Here is a 25,472-nt window from a genome sequence, read left to right on the forward strand (position 1 = left end):
AGACATTTTCGAAGCAACCTGTTCATAAATATTTTTACATACCTTTAGAGCAGGTAGGTCTCCTAGCTCAGAGATCATGAGGAAGATGGAAAGCCACAAAAGAATAAGTTCCATTTTTACTTCTTTATCATATTGGGAACTCAAGGGTTAAACATTTAATTGCTAACAAGGCTCACTGCAGTATTGATTGCATGCCTCTCCTCTTACAGAATGAGACATCACAGCAGGGGGGGGGGGGGTGCTGGCTGACTCCTGTAGAACAGAATCCTCTGGAGCCATACATGTGGATTTCACTTACAGCCTCAGGCAAAGGTATTTGTCCTCCCTGGACAAGACTAAAAATCACACAACACCAGGTTATAGTCCAACAGGTTTAATTGGAAGCACATGAGCTTTCGGAGCGCTGCTCATCACCTGATGAAGGAGCGACGCTCCAAAAGCTAGTGTGCTTCCAATTAAACCTGTTGGACTATAACCTGGTGTTGTGTGATTTTTAACTTTGTACATCCCAGTCCAACACCGGCATCTTCAAATCTGGACAAGACTGATAACCTTGGCCAAAACTTTATTAGCTGCCTCCTGTTCCCATTATCATGCTTCCCCTACCTATTAACATGGGCACGTGAATCCAACCATGACAACAAAGCAAAGTCCATCTGTCTAAATCTCTATCCATCAACATATGATTATGAAGAATATGATAACCAGTCCCTGTAAACCATTCACTAGTTATCACAGGAAATTGGTAATCACCAGGCATTATAAAATTGTAATTACCTGTCTTAAATAATGTAACGGCAAGCAACCATGTGACCTGTCAACCTCTGTATTATTCCTATAAAATAACCTGCCTTTGCGTGTGGAGCTGAGACTTGTTCAGAGGTACCACCACATGTAGGCTTCATGCCTCCTTTGGTGTCACTGAGAATCTCTCGTCTACTGTCCGATAATAAAGCCATCTACTGTTGTATCGAAACTTATGTCGTCCGGATTTGTGGAAAAATACTTCAACAATAGGAGTATTACCATTGCACCACAAGAATCCTGCTGCTCCATTGTATGCCATAGAAAGATAGTGCTGGTAATTAACAGACTAAGTAAATTTTCAATGTGACAATTATTATACAACGCTAATCAATCTCTTGTGTTCAGACCATTGTCTCATTCCTACATGTACTAAATTAAGGTTTTGCCTTTTAAACATCCCCTTTGGGCTCTGGCAGTACAGTGGTAGTGTGCCCACCTTTGAGGCAGAAGGTCTGGGTGCAAGTCCCACCTGTTTCAGAGGTGTGCCATAACAGGTTGATTAAAAAGATTCTTGAGCATGTTCTTAAGGTGCAGTGGTAGTGTCCCTACCTCTGAGCCAGGAGGCCCAGGTTCAGATCCTACCTACACTGTCAACATTTCTGACAGGTTGATCAGAAAGCATTTTCAACATTTCCTGCTTTATTCCCCCCACATCTTTTTGTTTCTGTACCTGTTTGGATGCTAGTTTATCCACCGCCCTTATTTTTAATTTCAATCCTTAACTCTCAATGGTTCAGGAGATAAATGTTTGGGTCAGTCATTGATCAAGGTCCCAGACATTCCTTTGCTGTGTCGTTATCAGGTCTCAGCTCCAGCGGTTGGTGACACAAAGCCAATTGATCTAGAGATCAAGGAAGACATCTAATTCCATAACAGATTCCACTTAGCAAAATTTGATCCATTGTCTTGAGGGAATCAAAAAATCATAAGGAACGCTAAAAATCCAGTGACAAAGTTTTATGAAATCTTTAAACATTTGTATTTGAGATTACGTCATTTCCAAAGATTTTCATAGCAAATTGTTACCTTTTGAAACTGTAGTAGCAACTGTTACCCAATTCCCACTCAGCAAGGTTCCATACCTGGGAAAGTGCGAAGCAACCAGGGATTCTCTTTGGAGCTATCAGTTCATGGCTAAATCTCAGCTTGGATGGAAGATCATTCACCCGAAACATTAACTTTTGGGGTCTTGATAAATGCTGCTCGAACTGCTGAAGGTTTCCAACATTTTCTGGTTTTAATTTCATTCCCTCCTTGAATTGATGCCATTGGATTGGTTATGCTTTCTAGATCAGGAATATAGGACTTCAGTCCAGTGTTGCGTCAGATGGACGGCACCTTCAACAGTGCAGTATTCTGTTAGTGCTGTACTGAATTATTTATCTAAAATGTGTCTTCAAACCCTAGAGTGGCATTTGAACCTTCAACCTGAGCCAAAATGATGAGTGCTACCATTGAGGCTGACATTTACCAGTGTGATGTCTTTTTAAGGGTTGCAAATGGGACAATTTGACTTCACTGAATCGGATTCCCATCAACATCACTCCGCATTATCATATCTCATTATTAAGTTGTTAACTAAACAAATTTATGTCAAGGGGACAGGATCATATTCACTACAATGACCTCTTCAGCTCAAGAGCTCTTACAGCTCTTGTCCATTTTTAATTAATTTTCTGGCCAGCTCATTATAAGCAAATCTCACACCAGTTTCTATTTTGGTGTGTGGTTTAATCTGGCAGACTGTGCAGGATTTAGTTATCCAATGTTGTTAATTTTCCCCAACATGCCAACACATATATGCCAATACATAGCAGCCTCAACAGTTAATTCTGTCGGCAAAAGTGATCTCGATGCACAAATTAATTGAATAAAGCACAGATTCTGGTTATATTCTAGTGAGTTATCTGCATCAAATTATATTGCTGTATATAACCCTAGGCAGTTGCATAGTCTCAGTTTATTAGTCACTGGCTTCAGGGAATTCCATTTCTATTGTAATATGCATTAAACTTCCAAGTATTCTGAAGACCTGATGGCAATCAGTTTGTACAGCTATTTATGTCATCATTAGTAATGATGTTATTTTTTCTTCAAGCGTCAAATCATTCATACTTGCTTTTAGTTCCTTCTCAATACATTTTCAAAAAAATCATAGCCTGTGGTAGACATAAAACATTATGCTCTCAACTTTTTTTTATTATTGCATACCCTTAATGATCACCCTGTATTCTAACACATTGCTGTAAGTTTTAAACGTGGCTACCCCCCCTCTCAGGCACAGCATGTGCAAATATTTCTCTTGGGTGGCTCGACCCTGCTTAGTCCTGACAGTTCTATGCACATCCCACACATAAAAACGTTCCAGATTGTCCTGGATTTAGATTCATCAATGTGCTCTGTTAAAAACTGCATTTTCTCAAGTGTCATGTGAACGCAGTCTGTTGTAATGCCGTTACAGCCACAATACAGGACAGGAAGAAGAATGCAGAGATTCGAGAATGATAGATTGTCCATTTTACGATGAACCTTAACAGTAAGGCTATTGTGGTTATAGGATCCTTTCATTTCAACTTACTTGGAATTAGATTCAAGTGGAAAGTAGGCCCAACCTGAAGAAAATATTATAATTGCCATGGGGTTTTCCACAAACGAGTAGACCCAATGAGCGATTTTTCTTCAATGTTATGCAAACTTTGAAGAGGATGAGACAGCAGTGAACCTGAAGCAACTCCCGGAGCTACCAACGCTGGAAAACAGTTTATTCATTACATCCCAGTGTACGGAAATAGCAGATGCAACACCACTTCCAATTTTCACTGTTAGCCTTTCCCAGTAGTTCACTGCAGTCTCCCAACTACAGAGGAGCCTCGATTATCTAGCATTCAATTATCTGAATTTTGGATTATCCAAACAAGATCTCAAGGTCCCAATGGATGGCTAAACTATGTTATCCGGCATTTAATTAACCAAACAAAGTACTTAATTCTCTCAACTGGCTCCTTCTTGACCTATGTTAATTGTTTCAGCTGCTCTGTCTCTCTAACTTGAGAGTTTGAGATTGATTCAGGTGAGATTATTCCTAAATGGAGTGCCAACTTTTTTTTAGGAAAGCACAACTTCCTTTCTTCGGGATAGACAATGTTCTGGGTCATATTTACATCTCAACATTGAGTTCAATCTTATCGCCTCTTTCTGTACAGCATACCCACTCGGCCAATTTCTGGACAGCTACATTGATCATCGTTGAATTGAGATGAATGGAAGGTCAGTTCATATGGATTAACCTGGCTCTGATGAACACATTAGATGGTGGCACAGTGAAATTTAAATTAACATACTTTGTGTGTTCCTGAACTTCAGGAGGATGCGAAATATCCCATCTAACTGCACTTTTTGAAAATTCTCCCAAAATTCTCATCTACTTTTATCAGCAATGCATTCCCTCAATCAAGTGGGAAAGTTAGGGCCAGTACATAAACACTTCAGAAAAATATTTACTAAATATGAATAACTTTTTTGTGACAACTTGTAGTCAAGATGCCAGACATGAATCCAGATTCTAGCCTTCTCAACAGTAATACTCTACTTCATCAAAGATAGTGACACAAGATGCACAGCACTCAGAGTTTGGAAAAATTATTTTCTAAAGCACTCAGGAATCTGATGCAAGTCACTTTTGAATTGTGGTTTGAACCTGAGCTGCACTGCATGTGATGTGGATTGTCTACAGCAGACATCTCAAGGGTGTTGGAGCAGTACCATCAACAGTGCCTGTGCAAGATCCTACCAATCCACTGGGGACAAAGATGTACCAACACCAGCATCCTTGACCAGGCCAACATCCCCAGCATCGAGGCACTGACCATCCTTGATCGGTTACGCTAGGCTGGGCACACAGTCCGCATGACCGACACAAGAGCCCCGGGTCAGGCGCTCCACCCCCAACTTCAAAACTGCAGGCAAGCCCCAAGTCGACAGAGCAAGTGTTTCAGGGACACCCTCAAGGCCTCACCGGTGAAGTGTGGCATTCCCACAGACACCTGGGAATTGCTCCTGCTCAAAGTGGAGGAGGAGCAGCAGCATCTGGGAGGGCGTTGAGCACCTTGAGACTTACCGTTAGGAAAAAGCAGAAGCCACGCGAAAACAGAGTGAGGAGTGCACTGCCACATCAATGCACCACTCACCCCTTCCCGCCACCACCTTCTGCCCCAAATGTAAGAGAGCCTGTTGTAGCCGCATCGGTCTGCATAGTCACTTACGGACTCACCCCAAGAATGGAAGAGAGTCACCCTTTTCTGTGAGGGACTGTCAATGATGATGACACTGCATGGTGCAGACAGTCACCTGAAAAATTCTAAAGGAGTTTCTGTACTGTGTGAATTCAGCATCTAAAAGCTGGTTACTTCTGTAATGAAGAGACACTTCAGTCACTAAGGCAACCACTTCACTTTCATGAGCCGTGATATGAAGCCTTCACAAAGAGGTGACAAATTAAGTCTCAAAACAGATTACCAATCAGAAGAGGGCATGCTTAAACCATATAATGCCTTTGGCCAGAATCCACTGCACTTGACCTTGTTTTGATCAATGGGACAGTGGACTTTGACGGCAGTACAGAAGACAAGTTAGGCTTAAAAAAACTTTTAAGACCAGAAATGGAGAGAATGAAGTGCTGGGTGGATAATAGTAAATTGGATAATGGCAAATCAGCAAAACTATTTCAAACTAAACCCCAAAAGACCATGATCAGTGCATGGAATTGACCTCCAGGTAAAATTTTGTGTAATCATTTTAACAGTTGGATAATGTGATGGGCTAACTGAAAATGGTGAGTGGTGTGTGTGTGGTTGTAGTCTTGTCTTCCTAGAGAGCACTACAGTTACCCAAATGGTCATCTTCATTTTTCACTATCTTAAAACCGTGTGCAAATCCGAAACGAAACTTGTGGAACACGTTCGGAACCACAACCAGGCTGCACTGTCAACTCCTCCACTCAGCTGACTATTCTGATCCTCCTTTAGTCTTGTCCTTCCTCCTACAGTTTCAAGAGACTGAGCCTGAATAAAGCTAACATCTCACTTCTGATCTACACTTTTGTTCTTACCTTCTTCCAACACTTGCACTTAAGACTTTGGTCAATCACCGAGCGTCTTAAAAATGTAAAAGGAGCTTTAAAAACTCATACAGGGTAACAGATGCTCACATTTTGTGGTAAGTTTCTGAAAGCAAGATGCGTGATTCAGGGATCAGGTCCTTTAAAGGGCCGATACAAATGTTGAAGAAAAGGAGGGCATGAAAACCCAGTTACATTAGATCAATTTATTAAACAGTTCAATTTTAACCATCAAGTCAGAGAGCTATTAGGAATTGAGGACTAAATATTTAAAGCCGGTGCCTTAATTTCTAGTCCCCATCATTAGGTTTTTACATGAGCCCAAACTGTACAGTGTCTGTGGTTTACAGTCTGAATTAGTCCTCTTCACCAAAATATTAACAAAACAGGATTTCAGCCAAAGGCTCTTTTTAAAAGATGTAAACCCTGCATTCAGACCAGTTTGTAGGGGAGAATGGGCCTTGAAATGGAAGAGTTGCAGCTCCAGCTTAGGCACACGTAACACAAATGCGGCCAATATGAATGGGTGGAGTCCCTATATGAGCCTGCCTCCAAGTTCAGAAGCTAGAATCTCCAGCAATCCATGGTTGCAACAATCCTGAACCTTTTACTTTCAGGAGAGATTCAGTGGCATTTTAAATTTCTGAGGCATTTTCAGGACACAGAGTGAGTGTGTTTGGTTGTCAGGAATATTTTGGAGAGAAATAATTAGGATTTAAAAAAAGATCACTGCGCTTGAATTCATAGTGCAGCATTACTGCAGGACAATTTTTACTCCCTCTTCTTAGGGCGAAGTCGGCCATCTGCTCCTCCACACTCTCCATACTATTCTAAAAGGTGGTAGGCAGGAGCATTTCACTGACAAGTCGTTCCTCTCAAATTTGGTAGGCCTCTATTTAGGGGAATTCCTCACAACAAACAAACAAGCACAAGCTTGAATCTTGCAGTCGACTGCTGTGTCATGCTTCAATGTACTGGCCACCTTGCCGTCTTGGAACACTTGTTTTAAGATCCTATTACCATCTACTGCTGGAGGACAGATTCATATGGTGACAGACAAGATAATGTCTTGTTCCCACTATCAAGTAACAGGCCTTGGGCTGTGACTGTACATTATCAGCTTGAGCACAGCTTCTATTGGTGGTGCACGTGATTTCTGATCAGCCAAACAGCACCTTCTTACTCCCCCCTACAAGGCACTCTGAACACTGCAATTACAAAAGATCTGCTTATGTGTCAATGACAACAGGAATTGTACCAATACATATTCTTCTCCGTAAACAGTACAGGGCTTCGGGGTACAAAACATCTTCGATTTTTGTTTGTTCCCAGTTTCTTGCAATCCATTTTATTTTGCCAAATATACAATTCAAGACAACATTCCTGTGATGCTCCTTTACCATTCACTGCTCATTCTGTTGGCCCTCTGTGATACCCGACACTGATCCCTGGCCTTTGTTCACGTCACTGATGCAAACCCATTGGCCTTCAACGGACTCCTTCCATAGACTGACCTGCAAAAACAGATTGTATGAAAGGGTGATGGTTATTTCGTGCTCAAACATGGAAACAGCCCACTTACAGAAGAAAACTCCTTCATTGAAACAATTTCATGACGACTATTCCTGAAAGAATAACGAAGAACCACTACTTGCAGAATTAGAGCCCAATGGGAGGGAATGTTAAGGCAGGAAACTAAAACTAATTTCTAAATTGCATTCTCAGGCATGATTTGCTGTTATTGCCCATCTCTGGAGCCCTTAATTGTTTCTCAAGAGTAACCATGTTTGTGTGGGATTGAAACTGAATGTGTTTCTAACAAAGGGGTAGGTACTGTAAATTTATCTGGGCTTCCAGAAGGTGTTTGATAAGGTGCCGCACAAAAGGTTAATTCACAAGGTTGGATCATATGTGATTAGGAGTAATTTACTAGCCTGGATAGATAACTGGCTGATGGTTAGAAAACAGAGAGTCAAATGGCTGTTTTTCTGCATAGTAAGATTTAACTGGAGGAGTGCCACAGGGGGTCGGTCCTCGGACAATCTACATTAATGACCTGGATACAGGGATAGAAGGGTGTATCACTAAATTTGCGGACAACACAAAAATAGGTGGAACACTAAACTGAAATGAGGAAGTAAGAACCTTTACAATTGACATAGGTCAGGAGAGTGGGCCAACATGTGGCAGATGCGGTTTAATGTGGATACGTGCAAGGTCATACTTTTGTGTGGGAAAAAATGGGAAAGCGACCTATTTTCATCATGGGGAGAGACTTCAGGGTGCTCGAGTGCAGAGGGATCTATGTTCATGAGTCACAGAAAACTAGCACACGGTATAGCAGATAATAAAGCAAATGGAGTGTTGGCTTTTACAGCAAAAGGAATAGAATATAAAGGTAAATATTGTTGCAACTGTACAGGTATTGGTGAGACTGCATCTGGAGTCTTGTGCACAGTTTTAGTCCCCTTATTTGAGGAAAGATGTAGTGGCATTGTAGGCAGTTCAGAGGAGGTTCACTAGACTAATCCAGAGGTGAGGGGCGTGTCATAGCGTCATAGAAACTTACACCCTTCGGTCCAACCCGTCCATGCCGACCACATATCCCAACTGAATCTCGTCCCACCTGCCAGCACCCGGCCCATATCCCTCCAAACCCTTCCTATTCATATACCCATCCAAATGCCTCTTAAATGTTGCTATTGTACCAGCCTCCACCACATCCTCTGGCAGCTCAACCCATACACGCACCACCCTCTGTGTGAAAAAGTTGCCCCTTTGGTCTCTTTTATATCTTTCTCCTCTCACCCTAAACCTATGCCCTCTAGTTCTGGACTCTCCGTCCCCAGGGAAAAGACTTTGTCTATTTACCCTATCCAAACATGACCTCCCAACTCATGTACTCAATACTCTGACCAATAAAGGAAAGCATACCAAACGCCTATGAAGAGAGATAGAGCAATTTAGGCTTTTACTCTCTGGAAATTCGAAGAATGTGGGGAGATCAAATTGAGGTATTCAAGATGATAAAACTGTGGATACAATAGATGTGGAGTGGATGCCTCCTCTTGTGGGGTGTTCTAGGATGTGATGTCATTCTTTTAAATTTGCTACCCTTTATCCTAAAACTGAGTTGAGGAGAAACGACTTCTCCCAAAGGGCTGTGAATCTGTGGAATTCGCTACCCCAAAGTGCAGTGGATGCTGGGTCAGTGAGTTAAGGAGGACTTAGACAGATCTTTAATTGGTAATGGGTTGAAGGGATATGATCGAATGGTAGAGCAGACACAATGGGCCGAATAGCCTTATGCTGCTCCTATATCTAATGAACTTTCCTTTTCTAAGTTATAAGTTGTATCAATTAACCTGGGTTAAGAGGACAGTTCAAAATCTTTATCATCAACATAAGCTTTTCAAACCCAAGTATTTTGCTGGGGCTTTAGGAACAGTGGAAGAACAGCAAGCCTGTAAATATAGGCCATATATCCTCGCCATTCCGTGAGATCATGGCTGATCTACAATCGCTCCATCTGTTCCATACTTGTTAATACTTTTAGGTAACAAATATCTATTAATCTTAGATTAAACATTTAACACTTGATCACTTCAACAGCTACCTGTAGAAGACAGTCCGATACGCCTAGCCCCTGTTTGTAAAAAGGTTTCCAAATTTCACTCCTGAAACGTCTGGCTCCAATCTCTAGACCATGCCTTTTGCTTTTTCTGACTGGCAGAAATAGTACTTCCTCTATTTAATGTTTTCCAATTAAATTCAAATTGTAAAGTGCCATGGTGGATTAGTCCCAGTCTCTGCATTACTAGAAATGTAAATTATCCACAAAAGCCAATGAAAGCTGTACCTCTATGGAAGAAAAGGATCATGTCCCGCAACTGCATCTGGTACTCCTTCCTGAGTACAATTAAGTGGCTCGGTAGGCTACTTCAGAGATTGCAATAACTATGGTCACAGGTTACATGTCGGTCAGAGTGGATAGGGTTCCTTGGTCTGAAGGATTTGTCAGCCCTGTTGATTTTTAAGACAATCTTACTCCTACACCAAAACCATTAATTGCAAGATTTATTGAATGCAATTTCTCAAAGTGCCATGGGATTTTAACTTGTAAGCTTCGGGCTGCTTACCCAGCACCATAACTACTGAACTGCAACCATGTGTTCTGAACATCATCTGAATGGCTGGATTAAATTACAATCTCAAATTATAGACAGCTGAAACTAATGTTATAAATAAGCGCGGTGCTAATAATAAAAACCTTGCACTTGTATCACCATGCACAATCTCATGATGGCCCAAGGCATTTTACTGCAATAAAACAGACTTTGATGTAAACACAGTAAGCAATTTGTCCACAGCAAGGTTCTACAAACAGTAACTGTGACAGTGGCTCAATAAACTATTTTATTGACATCGGTTGAGGGTTTAAATGTTGGTCAAGACACTCGAGAGGAACTGGGCTCTTCGCTTAACATCTCACCTGAAGGTGGCACCTCTGATAGTGCAGCATTCAAATAGTGCAGCACTGGTCTGTCATCTTAGATTAGATACTCAACAAACTGGACAAGAATTGGGCTTCAGCCCACAACGGAGCTGAGCTCTTCCATGTCAGTAGGAAGGTAAAAAGAGATTGGGGAGTGGCATTCCTGATCAGGGACAGTATCACAGCTGCAGAAAGGGAGATCGCTGAGGAGGGTTTGTCTACTGAATCAGTATGGGTGGAAGGCAGAAACAGGAAAGGAGCAGTCACTTTATTGAGAGTTTTCTACAGGCAACCTCCCCCCCCTCCCCCTCCAAAAGCAACAGAGACAGAGAGGAGCAGATTGGGAGGCAGATCTTGGAAATGTGCAGAAGTTACAGGGTTGTTGTCATGGGCGACTTTAACTTCCACAATATTGATTGGAACCTACTTAGTTCAAATAGTTTGGATGGAGCAGTTTTTGTCAGGTGTGTCCAGGAAGGGTTCCTGTTGCAATATGTAGATGTTGGATTTGGTGCTTGGGAATGAACCATACAAGGTGTCAGATCTCTCGGTGGGACAGCATTTCAGTGATAGTGATCGCAACTCCCTGACCTTTACTATACTCATGGAGAGGGATAGGTGCAAACGACACAGGAAAGTTGTTAATTGGGGGAGGGGGAATTACAATGCTATTAGGCAAGAAGTGGGGCACCTAAACTGGGAACAGAGTTCTCAGGGAAATGCACGACAGAAATGTGGGGGCTGTTTAGGAAGCACCTGCTGATAGTGCCAGACAGGTTTGTCCCACTGAGGCAAGGAAGGGATGGTAGATTGAAAGAACCTTGAGTGAAAAAGGATGTGGAACATCTCGTCAAGAGGAAGAAGAAGCATACTTAAGGCTGAGGAGGCAAGCATCAGGTAGGGCTCTAGAGCCAGGAAGGAACTGAAGAATGGACGTAGGAGAGCTAGAAGGGGGCATGAAAAAACTTTAGCAGATACGATTAAGGAAAACTCCAAGGCATTCTACACTAATGTGAGGAACAAGAGGATAGCCAGAGTGAGGGTAGGGTCAATCAAGGATAGTAGAGGGAACTTGCGCCTGGAGTTGGAGGAAGTAGGGGATCCTTAATGAATACTTTGCTTCAGTATTCACTAGTGAGAGGGACCTTGTCCTTTGTGACTCACATGCTCGAACAGGTTGATGTTAAGAAGGAGGGTGTGCTGAAACTTTTGAAAAACATAACTATAGATAAATTCCCTGGGCCAGACGGGATATACCCTAGGTTACTACGAGAAACAAGGGAAGAGATTGGTGCACCTTTAGCAATGATCTTTGCGTCTTCACTGTCCACTGGAGTAGTGCCAGATGATTGGAGGGTGATAAATGTTATTCCCTTTTTCAAGAAAAGGATTAGGAATAATCCTGGGAATTATGGACCAGTCAGTCTCATGTCTGTGGTGGGCAAAGTATTGGAGAGGATTCTGAGCGATGGGATTTATGATTACTTGGAAAACCATAATTTTAATTAGAGATAGTCAGCATGGCTTTGTGAGGGTCAGGTCATGCCTCACAAACCTTATTGAATTCTTTGAGGATGTGACAAAACACATTGATGAAGGTACAGCAGTGGATGTGGTGTATATAGATTTTAGCAAGGTGCTTGATATGGTTCCCCATGGTAGGCTCATTCAGAAAGTAAGGAGGCAATGGGATATAGGGAAACCTGTCTGTCTGGATACAGAATTGGCTGGTTCATAGACGACAAAGGGTGGTGGTAGATGGAAAGTATTCAGCCTGGAGCTCAGTGACCAATGGTGTCCCACACGAACCTGTTCTGGGACCTCTGTTCTTTGTGATTTTTATAAATGACTTAGATGAGGAAGTGGAAGGGTGGATTAGTAAGTTTGCTGATGACACGAAGGTTGGAGGAATGGTGGACAGTGTGGAGGGCTGTTGTAGGTAGCAACAGGTCATTGACAGGATGCAGAGCTGGGCTGAGAGTGGCAGATGGAGTTCAACCTGGATAAATGTGAAGTGATTCATTTTGGAAGGTTGAATTTGAATGCAGATTACAGGGTTAAAGGCAGGATTCTTGGCAGAGTGGAGGAACAGAGGGATCTTGGGGTCCATGTCCATAGATCCCTCAAAGCTGCCACCCAAGTTGATAGGGTTAAGAAGGTGTAAGGAGTGTTGGCTTTCATCAGCAGTGGGATTGAGTTTAAGAGCTGCAAGGTTATGCTGCAGCTCTGTAGAGCCCTGGTTAGACCACACTTGGAATATTATGTTCAGTTTTGGTCAACTCATTATAGGAAGGATGTAGAAGCTTTAGAGAGGGTGCAGAGGAGATTTACCAGGATGCTGCCTGGACTGGAAGGCATGTCTTATTAAGAAAGGTTGAGGGAGCTAGGGCTTTTCTCATTGGAGCAAAGAAGGATGAGACGTGACTTGATAGAGGTGTACAAGGTGATGACAGGCATAGATAGAGTGGAGAGGCAGAGATTTTTTCCCCATGGCTGAAATGTCTATCATGAGGGGGGCATAATTTTAAGGTAATTGGAGGAAGGTTTTGGGGAGATGTCAGAGGTAAGTTCTTAACTCAAGAGTGGTGGCTGCGTTGAACACACTGCCAGCAGTGGTAGTAAAGTCAGAGACATTGGGGACATTTAAATGACTCTTGGATAGGCACATGGAAGAATGAAGGGTATGTAGGTTAATGTTATCTTAGAGTTGGATAGAGAGACGGCACAACACAGAGGGCCGAAGGGCCTGTACTGTGCTGTTCTATGTTCTAAAGGTACTCCTAATACAGTACACTGAGCCATAAGAGTTCTGAAGGACACCCACAATGTGGGCAGATTGAATTTGACATGAGACACTGGCATTCCTGATGACAGTGATCCACTGTTTGAATTTGTGGAACTGGGGTGAGAGCGTGAATGAAGTTGGCTACTCTATCCTTTTCAGACGAACAGTCTAACATTGTCTGAGACCAATAAAAATAATAATACTGGAGGAAAACAGGCATCCATGAAAGTATTCAAGAAAGGACCATCACTTGAAAGAGCAGAATACTAGAAGAAAAATCAAGAGAGTTAAATTCAAATGAAAGTATATATAATGTGAAGAGAAAGGACAGTAGATAGTCAGGGCTTATTATCTTTATATCAATATCATTATAATCACACCACCACTTTATACATATTATCTGTTATTTGTGAGACAAAAGGGACTAGTATTAATCTATACCATGAAAGCTTTTTATTACAGTGAGTGAAAGAATTTTTGTGAAATCGCTAGGAAATCAAAGTATTAAATAACTTGTTTTATTTATGAAAATATCCCCAACATCACCAAAGGATTATGTGTTGTGTGGGCACAGTAAGATCATTGTAGCCTTATGATCAGTGGAGGATTCAAACGTAACCCAGCTCAGTAAATTGCAGCAGAGTTACAGACCCTCAGGAGTAAATTACAGGCTTGTGTTTCAATTGAGACATTAAATGGTTTATATGACATATAAAATAATAGACCCCTGGGAAGGCGCTATGGGCTGGAATTACAATCAGGCCGATTTAGGTTAGATCATGACCCACAGCTTTAAGATTAGATTACAATAGGCAGTTCCATCCAGGGTGCTTTTAAACATATATATGCATATATTTCATCAATCCTGGGGGATACAGCAGCAAATATGAAAGAAACATTCAAGTCAAAAGAAAGGATCAAGTACAAGGAAAAAAAGGAAGCAAAAATTCACCAAACACAGAAACTGAAGCAAAGATATGAGAGCAAATTTAAAAAAAGGGATTCTTAGTGTACAGGGACAGCTATTTTATGCACATTTTAAATGCCAACGCATTATAGGATCAGGATAGTATCACTTCAGAAATTCCAAATTTGCATACACTATTCATTTGGATAATACATGCATCCAAAACGTGAAACTATTACCTTGTTGTCACCTCCGGAAACGGCCAAGATGTTCCCAGTGATGGACCAGCTGACGTGCCACACTACATCATTGAATTTGTGCAAGAGTTTGTGTGTCCATGTATTCCCAGTAGGGTCCTCACAAATCCAGATAAACACTCGGCCATCCTGAGGAACCAGAGGTTAATCATTGAATCATACACCAAGTTACATTGCTGTAGCAACTTCAGCATAACAGAACACCTCCTAAAGCATTATAAAGCAAAACTTGACATCAAGTCACCGAAGGTGAGGCAAAGTAAAGCTTGATCAAAGAGGAAGGTTTTAAGGTATTTGTTACTGAAGGAAAGATAGGGGGAGAAGTTGAGGAAGGGAATTCCAAGGTTTAAGGAATTGAAAGTTGGTTGCACAGATGCCAACTGTGGAGTGATTAAAAATCAAGGATGGGCAGGAGGCCTGAAGCAGAGAAGCACAGACATTTTGTATGATGGGACATTAAAATAGATAGGGAAGGAAGGGAGTGGTGGTGGAGAACCTGAAACAAAAACGAGCTTTAAAATGAAATAATTGTATAACCAGGAGCCAATGTGGATCGGTCAGGGATGATGGGTGAAATGACTTGCTGCGATTCAGAACACAGGCAGTTTGTTGAATTTTGGATGGTCTCAAGTTTACAATGTGTGGCATATGGGAAGTCAACCAAGAGTTCATGCAATATTCATGACTAGATTGAGCAAAGATATAGATTCCAGCAAAACAACTGTAAAAACACCGAGTTCATCCGCATTCCCTGTCCTCAGTACATCAAACCACCACAAGATGTGGAGTTAAAAACAACCTTATCCTTGTTAATCACACAGGTAGCAAAGAATGGTCTTACGATCTAAGATCTGAACATACAAATCTAAATCAGAAAGGTGATCGGGGTTTCAGTTTCCTGCTGGCAAGCTGAAGTATTATAGGGTGAAAATCTCATATTTATCAGAAAAAGTGACACCCACATCTCACTCACTACATTTACAGTTCCCAGCAGAGTCCTTTATTTGCATATAGAGTCTGACATGGTGTTTTAAAAAATTCTCAAGGTCAAGGACCAGGCTCGCAGGAAAGTAGTCTGACACAGAACAAACAGCCAAGAGGCGAGTCTGCTAGAATATAAGTGTTTTATTCCCCGCAGTGTCACCACAACCAGTCTCGTACTTACAACGGGTCTGGTTTATACTCACTCTACACGTTACCCGAACTGGGAGCCGTCAGTTCTCGTAGAGCGGTTGCCAACAACCCACGCTCGGCGGTTAAACGTAACCCCGGAGCAGACTCTACCGAACTGGAGACTTCTCCAGCTGATATACTCTTAAACATTCATGTGAACAGCAGAGCAAGGCTAAAAAACACATTCCATTCTGAAGAAGATTCACACGGGAAGGTGTATAATAAGATTCACACGGGACTAAGCGACACCTTCCATTTTCGGTTAGAGCAGAGCAAGGCTAAAAAACACATTCCATTCTGGTTATTCACACGGGAAGGTGTATAACAAGATTCACACGGGACCAAGCGACACCTTCCATTTTCGGTTAGATTCACACATGTATTGGGACACAATTTTAACCCTTTCACCACACATGGTGACTTCTTAACCTTATTCGAGGGCTACAGTTTTTAAATTGAAGGCTCCAGACCTCTGCTACTTGGCAAACTGAGGGCAGTAAAGCAGTGGAACCCCAGCGCTTGCAAGTTCTCCTCTGAGCCCCACACACTATCCCTGACTTGCAAGTATTATGCTGCCCTTTCACTGTGGCGGAGTCAAAATGCTGGAACTCTCTTCCCAACAATACTGTGGGTGTACCTCCGCCACAACCGCTCCAACATCACCACTCCATGGTAATTAAAGATGAGCAGGAAATGCTGGGTGAGCCACTGTTGTCCACATCACTTGAAATAATTTTTCAAAATAAAAATAACTTCATCCATTCCTCTTTATAACTGAAAATTACTAACATGTTAGGAACTAGTCATATGTGGCTAATTGGGTACCCAGACGCTGCTGATTCAGAAACGATTACATAGTGGTAGATTTTGTCTTCATTCATGTGGTGATGCATGCAAGGCCATGTGTATACTTGTCAATCAAATAATATTAAAATCAAAGCGAGAGCTTTTCTTGATTATTAATTACTTTACAAATTGATGTTTATTCAGTAAGTACACACACATGGAATATATTTACCTGCTGTGCAAATCTGTACAGGCATTTTATGCAGATGAGTATGGCATGTGGAAAATTAGCTATTTGGATAACATAGCTTTTTCAGCGCCACACTCTTTGACTCTTTTCTATCACACCAGCCTAGATGGCATGCACAGGTTGTCCTACTAGCAAGACAACACTTGTTCTGCTATACAGGACTGCTTCACCATTGAACTATCTAAGTTTTGCTGAAAAATATCCGAAGGGTGTGACTTCTTAGTCCCCACCATTTTGTGGTGCGAAGTTTCAGAGGGCTTGTACATGAAATAATAAGTGCTCTCAATGCAATTCCTCACTTGAAGAAAGGATGCCCTGTCGTTCTGAACCTTTCTGTATTATTTGTGATCAGAGAGGAGTGTCAGCAAAAAAAGAAAGCAGCACAGAACTGCACACAGTTCCAATAACGTGCACTGTGTTCACTTTGGTTATTTCCCACATTCCTCCCCAAATAAAACACAGAAAGCCTTAACTCACCACACCCTGTCAACCTTTGCTGAAGGTGCAGATTGCACAGATTCACTTCAGTCTGAACATATATCCCTCATACACAGTACTTACCTGGGAGCAGCTGGCAATGGTGCTTGTGGGAAGTCCAATCGATGGAGCCCAGGCAACATCCCGAACCCAGTCGCTGTGGGCTTCAAGCTTTTGATCCTCTTTCCACTGACCGTCCTCTTCTCTGCAGAAGACAAAAAGAATCAAGTAGGACAAAACATTTTTTTTTCTTAAATTTCAAAGGAGAAAGCTCAAATCAAAAGTGCAAAACATTGGCGATTGTAATTTTCTCAATGAATATGTGGAATGTCCAAAATGAATTTCAAATATCGATAGTCACAGGTGAGGTGCCGGAAGACTGGAGGTTGGCTAACGTGGTGCTACTGTTTAAGAAGGGTGGGAAGGACAAGCCAGGGAACTACAGACCACTGAACCTGACCTCGGTGGTGGGCAAGTTGTTGGTGCGAATCCTGAGGGACAGGATGTACATGTATTTGGAAAGGCAAGGACTGATTCGGGATAGTCAACATGGCTTTGTGCGTGGGAAATCATGTCTCATAAACTTGATTGAGTTTTTTGAAGAAGTAACAAAGAGGATTGATGAGGGCAGAGCGGTAGATGTGATCTATATGGACTTCAGTAAGGCGTTCGACAAGGTTCCCCATGGGAGACTGATTAGCAAGGTTAGATCTCACGGAATACAGGGAGAACTAGCCATTTGGATACAGAACTGGTTCAAAGGTAGAAGACAGAGGGTGGTGGTGGAGGGTTGTTTTTCAGACTGGAGGCCTGTGACCAGTGGAGTACCACAAGGATCGGTGCTGGGTCCTCTACTTTTTGTCATCTACAGTTTGCAGATGACACCAAAATTGGAGGTGTGGTGGACAGTGAAGAAGGTTACCTCCGATTACAACAGGATCTTGATCAGATGGGCCAATGGGCTGAGATGTGGCAGATAGAGTTTAATTTTGGGAAAGCAAATCTTAGCAGGACTTATACACTTAATGGTAAGGTCCTAGGGAATGTTGCTGAACAAAGAGACCTTGGAGTACAGGTTCATAGCTCCTTGAGAGTGGAGCCACAGGTAGATAGGACAGTGAAGGCGGCGTTTGGTATGCTTTTCTTTATTGGTCAGAGTATTGAGTACAGGAGTTGGGAGGTCATGTTGCGGCTGTACAGGACATTGGTTAGGCCTCTGTTGGAATATTGCGTGCAATTCTGGTCTCCTTCCTATTGGAAAGATGTTGTGAAACTTGAAAGGGTTCAGAAAAGATTCACAAGGATGTTGCCAGGGTTGGAGGATTTGAGCTATAGGGAGAGGCTGAACAGGCTGGGGCTGTTTTCACTGGGGCATCGGAGGCTGAGGGGTGACCTTATAGAGGTTTACAAAATTATGAGGAGCATGGATAGGATAAATAGACAAAGTCTTTTCCCTGGGGTCAGGGAGTCCAGAACTAGAGGGCATAAGTTTAGGGTGAGAGGGGAAAGATATAAAAGAGACCTAAGGGGCAACTTTTTCATGCAGAGGGTGGCATGTGTATGGAATGAGCTGCCAGAGGAAGTGGTGGAGGCTGGTACAATAGCAACATTTAAGAGGCATTTGGATGGGTATATGAATAGGAAGGGTTTGGAGGGATAAGGGCCGGTGCTGGCAGGTGGGACTTGTATGGGTTGGGATATCTGGTCGGCATGGACAGGTTGGACCGAAGGGTCTGTTTCCATGCTGTACATCTCTATGACTCTATAAATGGAGCTTTTAAAATGTGCATTTGATATTGTCAAACATCTCAAGGTGCCTCTCCATTATTGTAAGCATAACAATGGGACAGAGGAGGGACAAATCAGACATAACCAGAAACTTGGTCAAAGGGGTAAATTAATGATGGAGAGGTTGAGGAGGGAACTCCAGAGTTTAGAGCCTGAACAGTTGAAGGTATGACTTTCATCATGGCTGAACCACACCATCAGAAAGGTTACCATCAAGTATGTTTACCACATTGATTCCTGTTATGCCAGAGGGAAGACTGCACTCAGGCCAACACAGTTTGATAAAGTACAATTCACTGCTAGTGAGGAGCTCTTAATCCATCACCTCAAGTGAGTGGCAGCACTATCATCACAACTGGGAGATTACGTCCTTATCTTATCAAATCCAAAATGCTTTCTCCAGACACAATCCAAGTTTGGAAGGACAAAGTCAATAGCTGTGCTGCAGGACAGATAAATACTCCATGTGTCAATCATTGTCCAAAGTCCGACTTACATAAATAAAAGCAGAATTCTGTGGATGCTGGGAATGAAAAATAAAAACAGAAAATGCAGGAGAAACTCAGCAGGTCTGGCAGCAGCTGTGGAGAGATAAAACAGAGTTAATGTTTTGAGTCTAATTTGACTCTTCTCAAGACTCATAGTGGCCATCGTTTACAGACTCTGAGTTTCTTCACCATCTTTTGATTAATTTCCAAATCTCAATATTTATTGACTGAAAATTTCTGAGAGAAATATTGATTAAAAAATGAAACTTTAAGCTCCACAGTATATCAGTAAGATTTATTAATGACTGGTAGTTAACCAGGGTGTGAACAAACATACAAATTAGAAGCCATTCAACCCCTCTAACCTGCCTGCCATTCGATAATGTATTGGCTGATCAGACTGTGGCTTCAATTCCACTTTTCTGCCTGCCCCATGATGAATTTGAACTCTGTTAAACAAGGTAGCACTACATTGTGAGAGTCAACAGCAGTCAAGAAAAGGTCAGAAGGAGAGTGAGGGACAAATGGAAGGCTGAAGACGACATTGTAACACTGCAGAGCATGAAAGCAAGCTTCTCTGTCTGACATACCAATGCCACATGGAATCCCATGGGTCTGATGACACTGAAGTGACCCAACCCTCCCAGCCCCCTGCTGTGTCTCTCTTACACTAGCTGGCATTATACTAATGTAACACCCCAACTAGCAACACAGAACTAAACTATAACAATCTTGTATACTGAGATAGATACAAAATAAACGAACATGCTTTTACTTTGATCTACCCTGTGTCAGGGAGTGTGGCACTGTGCCAGGTGGACCAGAGAGACTCAGCTTTGAACACAGCCTCGAGAAAAAATAACATGCTTCCAGCCACCTTACACCTATCCCTACCCCCATTCCTAATCTTTGACAGCTTGTGTTCAACACCTTCTTGACTCAATTTAGGTCCTGCAGAATAATACATCACTCATTTATTAGGTGTAATGGCCATGAGGTAATATCTTCTGTACTTGAGCTAACTAATAATGTATTTTCGACTCGCACAGAAACAGAATTAAAATAATCCATCAATGTCTTCAATTATCAATCCTTCATTGATCTTAAAGAGGCAACTTACAAGGACAGCACTGATTCCCCCTTCCCTCAAATCCATATAGTAGCTCCTGGATTTATGCAACCTTAGACTAGAGATTCCACATACATTTTCAAGAATTCCATCACCTCAGTGATTTTAATGTTTCTTGGCTTCCAGTTGGTTGAAGACAGGCTTGAACCCGTCCTCATTCCTTTCCAGCCTCCTCCTTTGACCCTCTTTGTAGCCTCCTCTTTCCATTAACCCTCTGCTCCTTTCTCCCACCTCTATTTTTCCTTCCAACTCCTGCCCTGCCACCTCATGCAGCTACCAGCTTTCTTTCATCACCTCCCATTGTAACTTCTTCCTTTCTCAGCCCCATTCTCTCTGCCTGCAGCTGATGGCAGCAATCCCAGGGACCCAGTTTCTGATATAATGAAAACCAACCCGAGGACCAGAGTCGACTCAATGCACCCCCAAGGCGTGGATCCAGCATAACGCGTGGGAGGTGCTCTTAGACTGGTCAAATCTTACTCGGTAAGTTAAATGAAAATAAATACCACTCCATAGACTTAATCGTTTACCTTTTTAAATCTTAAGTCTTGTTTCTAATACTGCACTACTGAGCCATAAACACAGGCATTATTATCTGTTTTGCTGATCTTTCTTTTACGTTACTTCCACAACCACCCCTCCCTTCCACTCCCATCTCATTAACGGAATGTCCTTTCATTGCCAGTCTCCATCTAAGGAGGGAGCCAACCATCCACAGTGAGCAGAATGACCAAAACGTACTTCCATATCTTGACCAGATTGTCACAGCCTCCCGACACAAATCGCTTGACATAGTTTGGCTTCTGCCCTGAAGGCTGGTCCACAAGACTGCCAGGTACAACTGCTGGAGCCCAACTGACAGCATTACAACCGATCTGTAATGAGAGAAAGAAACGGAGAGAAATTGACATTGTGTGAGCTTGCGCATCCTCTTCCTGTCCAACAACTTCACTCAAGGCCCAACATTGAAAGTAAAGGCTTCACATAGTCACGCACAATTCTAGGCTGAATGTAAACGGACGCATAGTTCCCCTCTCAATACTCCTGGAGAAAACACTAATATTGTCACTGACAAAGTTACTGACATTGACTTTATGCACGTAAATATATTACCAGTCATCACATTTTGCTGCAGAAATAACCATACTTTTCTCCAGAAACTGCTGTGATCTTGATCAGAGGTTTTGGTGCAGTTTTTAAGAGTAACTGAGGTTTTTTTTTCCGTAAAATGGATTGTTTGTTTTAAAATGTGATTTGAGACCGTGCTGCCTCTAACTCATCAACTGATGTCAGTGTTAACAGTCACTCCAAAAATAAATGCTTCTTACCGTGTGTGCGTTGCTGATTTTCTTCATTTCCCACTGACCGTCACCGGAATATGAAAGCACCGAGATTGCACCATCAGAGCTACCACAGACCAGGATTAATCCAAATTCGTGAGGTGCCCAGCACAACGAGTTGACTGGAACAAGAAAACCAGAACATCTCAGTTCTATATCATCTCCTTTAACTTTATAACAGTGGCTTTTGTACAAGATCAAAAGCATAAAGTATCCATGTAGTCACCAAGGGGAAATAACTACGTGGATATTGCTGGAAAAAGGCATATTTTGCTGATACTTTTTATCTTGAACGCATCAGGACAATTTGTAAGCATATTAATTTAAAGATCAACCAGTTGGCTCCAGGACCGGATTCCTGTCCTAATCTACACTACTTTCTTCCATGTTGAACTATCAGAGTGACACAGGAACAAATATTCAGTTCTTCTTGCTTGTTGAACTATACTATTGGAATATGGCTGATCAAGATGTAACCCCCATTTACTCACCTTGGCTCCTAACTTTTAATATTCATATGCAAGAAAAACAAATCTATCAATCTCTTTTTAATGGTAAGATCCAAGCCCTTTTTAGTTCCTGCAAGAAATTCATTAATCATGGAGTCCATATCTGCTCCTGGAAACTTGAAATTTTAGTTAAACCGGTCTTGATTGCAATCTTGGTGTCAATGTGACCCAGAAGTAAGCATGTAACTACCCAACCACGCTATCATTAAGATTAAGATCATTAACAGACAATCAATTTTTCAATGTATAATTTCAGTTACATCACACTGTAAATTTTTGCTATAAATTCTGTGTTAGGATTGAGCCCTCCACTATCACATGATGAAGGAGCTAGTGTGCTTCCAATTAAACCTGTTAGACTATAACCTGGTGTTGTGTGATTTTTAACATCAGTAAGATCAGCTACTTCCAACACTGTAACAGCAACCGATGCTGCCCTGCAGAGCGCTTTTGCTGTTGACACGCTCATCTATTCCTGTCATCTTTCAAGCCAACTATCCTAATGGATCTTTTGCCCTCAAATTTAAGCTCCTCCAAAACTTTGCACCTACTCAATGCAACATTTTGATTTTAAAATTGACATTGTTGCTTTCAAATCCCTCCCATGGCCTTGTCCCTCTCAAGTTCTGTTACCCCCTCCAGGTCTATATTCACTCCCTCAATTTTTGCCTCTGGTAAATCTTGATTTTACTTGCTCCACCACTGGCAGGGGTGGCTTCAGCCACCATGGCTCTCATCTCTGGAATTTCCTTCCCAAACCTCCATTCCCTTTCGCCTTTTAAAGTGCTCCCTAAAGCTGTGTCTTTGGCCAAACTTTTAATCACCTAACTTCATTCTTACACAACCCATTTCAGAGCCATTCGTGAAACTGTTCCCTCTTCCCTGGACTCTGCTTCAAAGGACTTCTGGATCATAGTGGCAAGAGTGTTCCCTAATCCAGCTGAACAGTCAAACAACAAGAATGCAGTTACTCACACTTAAACTGGAGCTGTGATTGACTAAAAGCAATTTACTTAAGTTGTAAAGTGTCAATTGTTAAGCCATTGGAAGCCAGAAAGCATTGGGAGATATTGTCCTGAAACATCAACTCTCCAGCTCCTAGATCCTTCATATGAATGCTGATTTGTGGACTTCAAACACACCACCAACCCCAAACCCATACCTCACTTACTTCCTTAAATATTACCCTTGGATTGACCGAGATCTGCAGCTGAGCTTTGAAAGCACCAAGTGCTAGGGTCTGACTGTCAGCTGTGGAGGTTGCCCTGCCATTCACCCCATTCGCATAGAAACCTGGCCCAGAAGAAAGTCACTTGGACCATGATGACAGTGCTGGAATTTACTGTGCTTTTCCTCCTGCACATCCCTCATCCTTAAGTACCTACCCAAATCTCTTGTGTAAGGGACTGGATTGGATTGTTTTTAGGATTATAAATTGAAATAAGGCTGGATTGAAATGCCAGGAGTTTTGCAATTTGAAGACCAAATGCAGCACATCTTTAACTGTGCAGTGCAACGTTACTTTTTGAAGCGGCGAGGGAGAGAATTTGAAATGGGGCAGCACCAAGAGGCTTTTGAGTTGGGAAAATTCTGTCTGCTGACAGCCCTCTTGTTACAAAGCTGCAGGACAGCAGAAAACATCCAGAGCCTGCAAACTGAAAGCATCCACCTCTTCCTCTATGTGGGGAAAACCAGCATAGCTTAAAATAAATAATTCTAACCAGAAAAAAAACCTGGGTCTGCCTAAGTGAAGAGTGACCACTGCTTCAGTGGTCATATCATCAGTGCTAAGCTTCAAGATGAGCTCTGTGGGACAATGTAAACATCCTTGAGATCTAGTATTTAATCTTTGGTATTTTGTTTGTTTATATATATTTTTTCCACATATAGTATGTGTCCAACCACCTGAGTACGTAGGTATTTTGAAATTTTGGACAGGCATATCTTAAGTGCATCGTAGTAGATTAAAATTCTTTTCTTTTCTCTGCCTTTTGTTAAATGTGTAACAATAAATAGTGTTATTTTCTTTCATGCAGAACTCTGGTGCAAATTGCTTTTGTCCCGAATGGCATTCAGTCAGGCAAATTGCTCACCTTGGTGGTCTAATTAGAATTTTATCCATTTTCTGATGGCTTGTGGAACAGTAGGGTATGATTGTCAGTGCATTCTTCCTAATTGGGCCATAACACATTCAAAAATGATTTATGAAATCAGCTTCAAGTGTCTTTTCAGGTGGAACACTCCAGAGCCTGTCAAATCTCAGTGAAAACAGTTCCCATCTGCCCACTTGTCCTTCTGACAATGACTCTTAATGCTGGAGCTCTACTGATTGACTCACTCAACTCAGATTATTTTTTAATCTGCTCAATCAGAATCATCCTCTTCTTGAAAATTCTATTCAGTTACTTCTTAAGCTATGCTCCAAAATGAACAGTAATAACTTTCCCAACCACCCCTCGCATTCCTGCTGCTATCTTTGGCAGTTCTCTCTGTACTCTTACTAAAACCTTTAGGACAAAAATAAAAGTGTGGGACTAATGATAATTTCTTGTTCAAAAATCAAGGACAGGCATAATAGGTCAAATGGTCACTTCCTGTGCTGTACGTTTTAGGATCTCAAGGGCATTTACAATTTTGGCATCACCCTTAATGGCATCTCTCAAGATGGCTCAAGAAGGAATTATAAAAGCAAAATACTGCAGATGTTGGAAATCAGGAACAAACAGAGAATACTGGAGAAACTCAGCAGGTCTGGCAGCATTAGTGGAGACAGTAAACATAGTTAATGTTGAGTCCGGGAGGACTTCTTCTGAACTGAATAAATTCTGAAGTCATACTAAACACGAAATGTTAACTTGGTTTCTCTCTCCATAGATGCTGCCCAACCTGCTGAGTTTCGCGAGCACTTTGTGTTTGTTTCAAGAAATAATTACTTGATTTTGCTTCACCAACAGCTTTTTGAATATGAAGCATTGTCAGTTAAAAATGTGGATAATGTTCTCTTGTAATTATTTTGTCCCTCAAAAGAGAACTGGTTTAGTTTGCTTTGCTTCTTCCAAAAATCAGAATATCTGTCTTGGATAGGAGAAAGTGAGGTCTGCAGATGCTGGAGATCAGAGCTGGAAATGTGTTCCTGAAGAAGGGCTTATGCCCGAAACGTCGATT

The 25,472-nt window shown here is 41.9% G+C and overlaps 1 protein-coding gene across 1 annotated transcript in view; it reads right to left on the reverse strand.

The window, feature by feature from the left end:
- Positions 1–7,255: 7,255 nt before the first annotated feature.
- The window catches only part of sec13 (SEC13 homolog, nuclear pore and COPII coat complex component), a 37,012-nt gene continuing 18,795 nt past the window's right edge, over positions 7,256–25,472 (reverse strand). Inside the window, exons 5-9 of the mRNA XM_043708530.1 lie at positions 21,787–21,920; positions 21,200–21,333; positions 17,138–17,258; positions 14,350–14,496; positions 7,256–7,437 (exon numbers count right to left, since the gene is read on the reverse strand). Coding sequence (XP_043564465.1) covers positions 7,327–7,437; positions 14,350–14,496; positions 17,138–17,258; positions 21,200–21,333; positions 21,787–21,920 — 647 coding nt within the window. The 3' untranslated portion in view covers positions 7,256–7,326. The remainder of the gene's footprint in view (positions 7,438–14,349; positions 14,497–17,137; positions 17,259–21,199; positions 21,334–21,786; positions 21,921–25,472) is intronic.

Source organism: Chiloscyllium plagiosum, chromosome 18, assembly GCF_004010195.1.
Source record: "Chiloscyllium plagiosum isolate BGI_BamShark_2017 chromosome 18, ASM401019v2, whole genome shotgun sequence".
NCBI lineage: Eukaryota > Metazoa > Chordata > Chondrichthyes > Orectolobiformes > Hemiscylliidae > Chiloscyllium > Chiloscyllium plagiosum.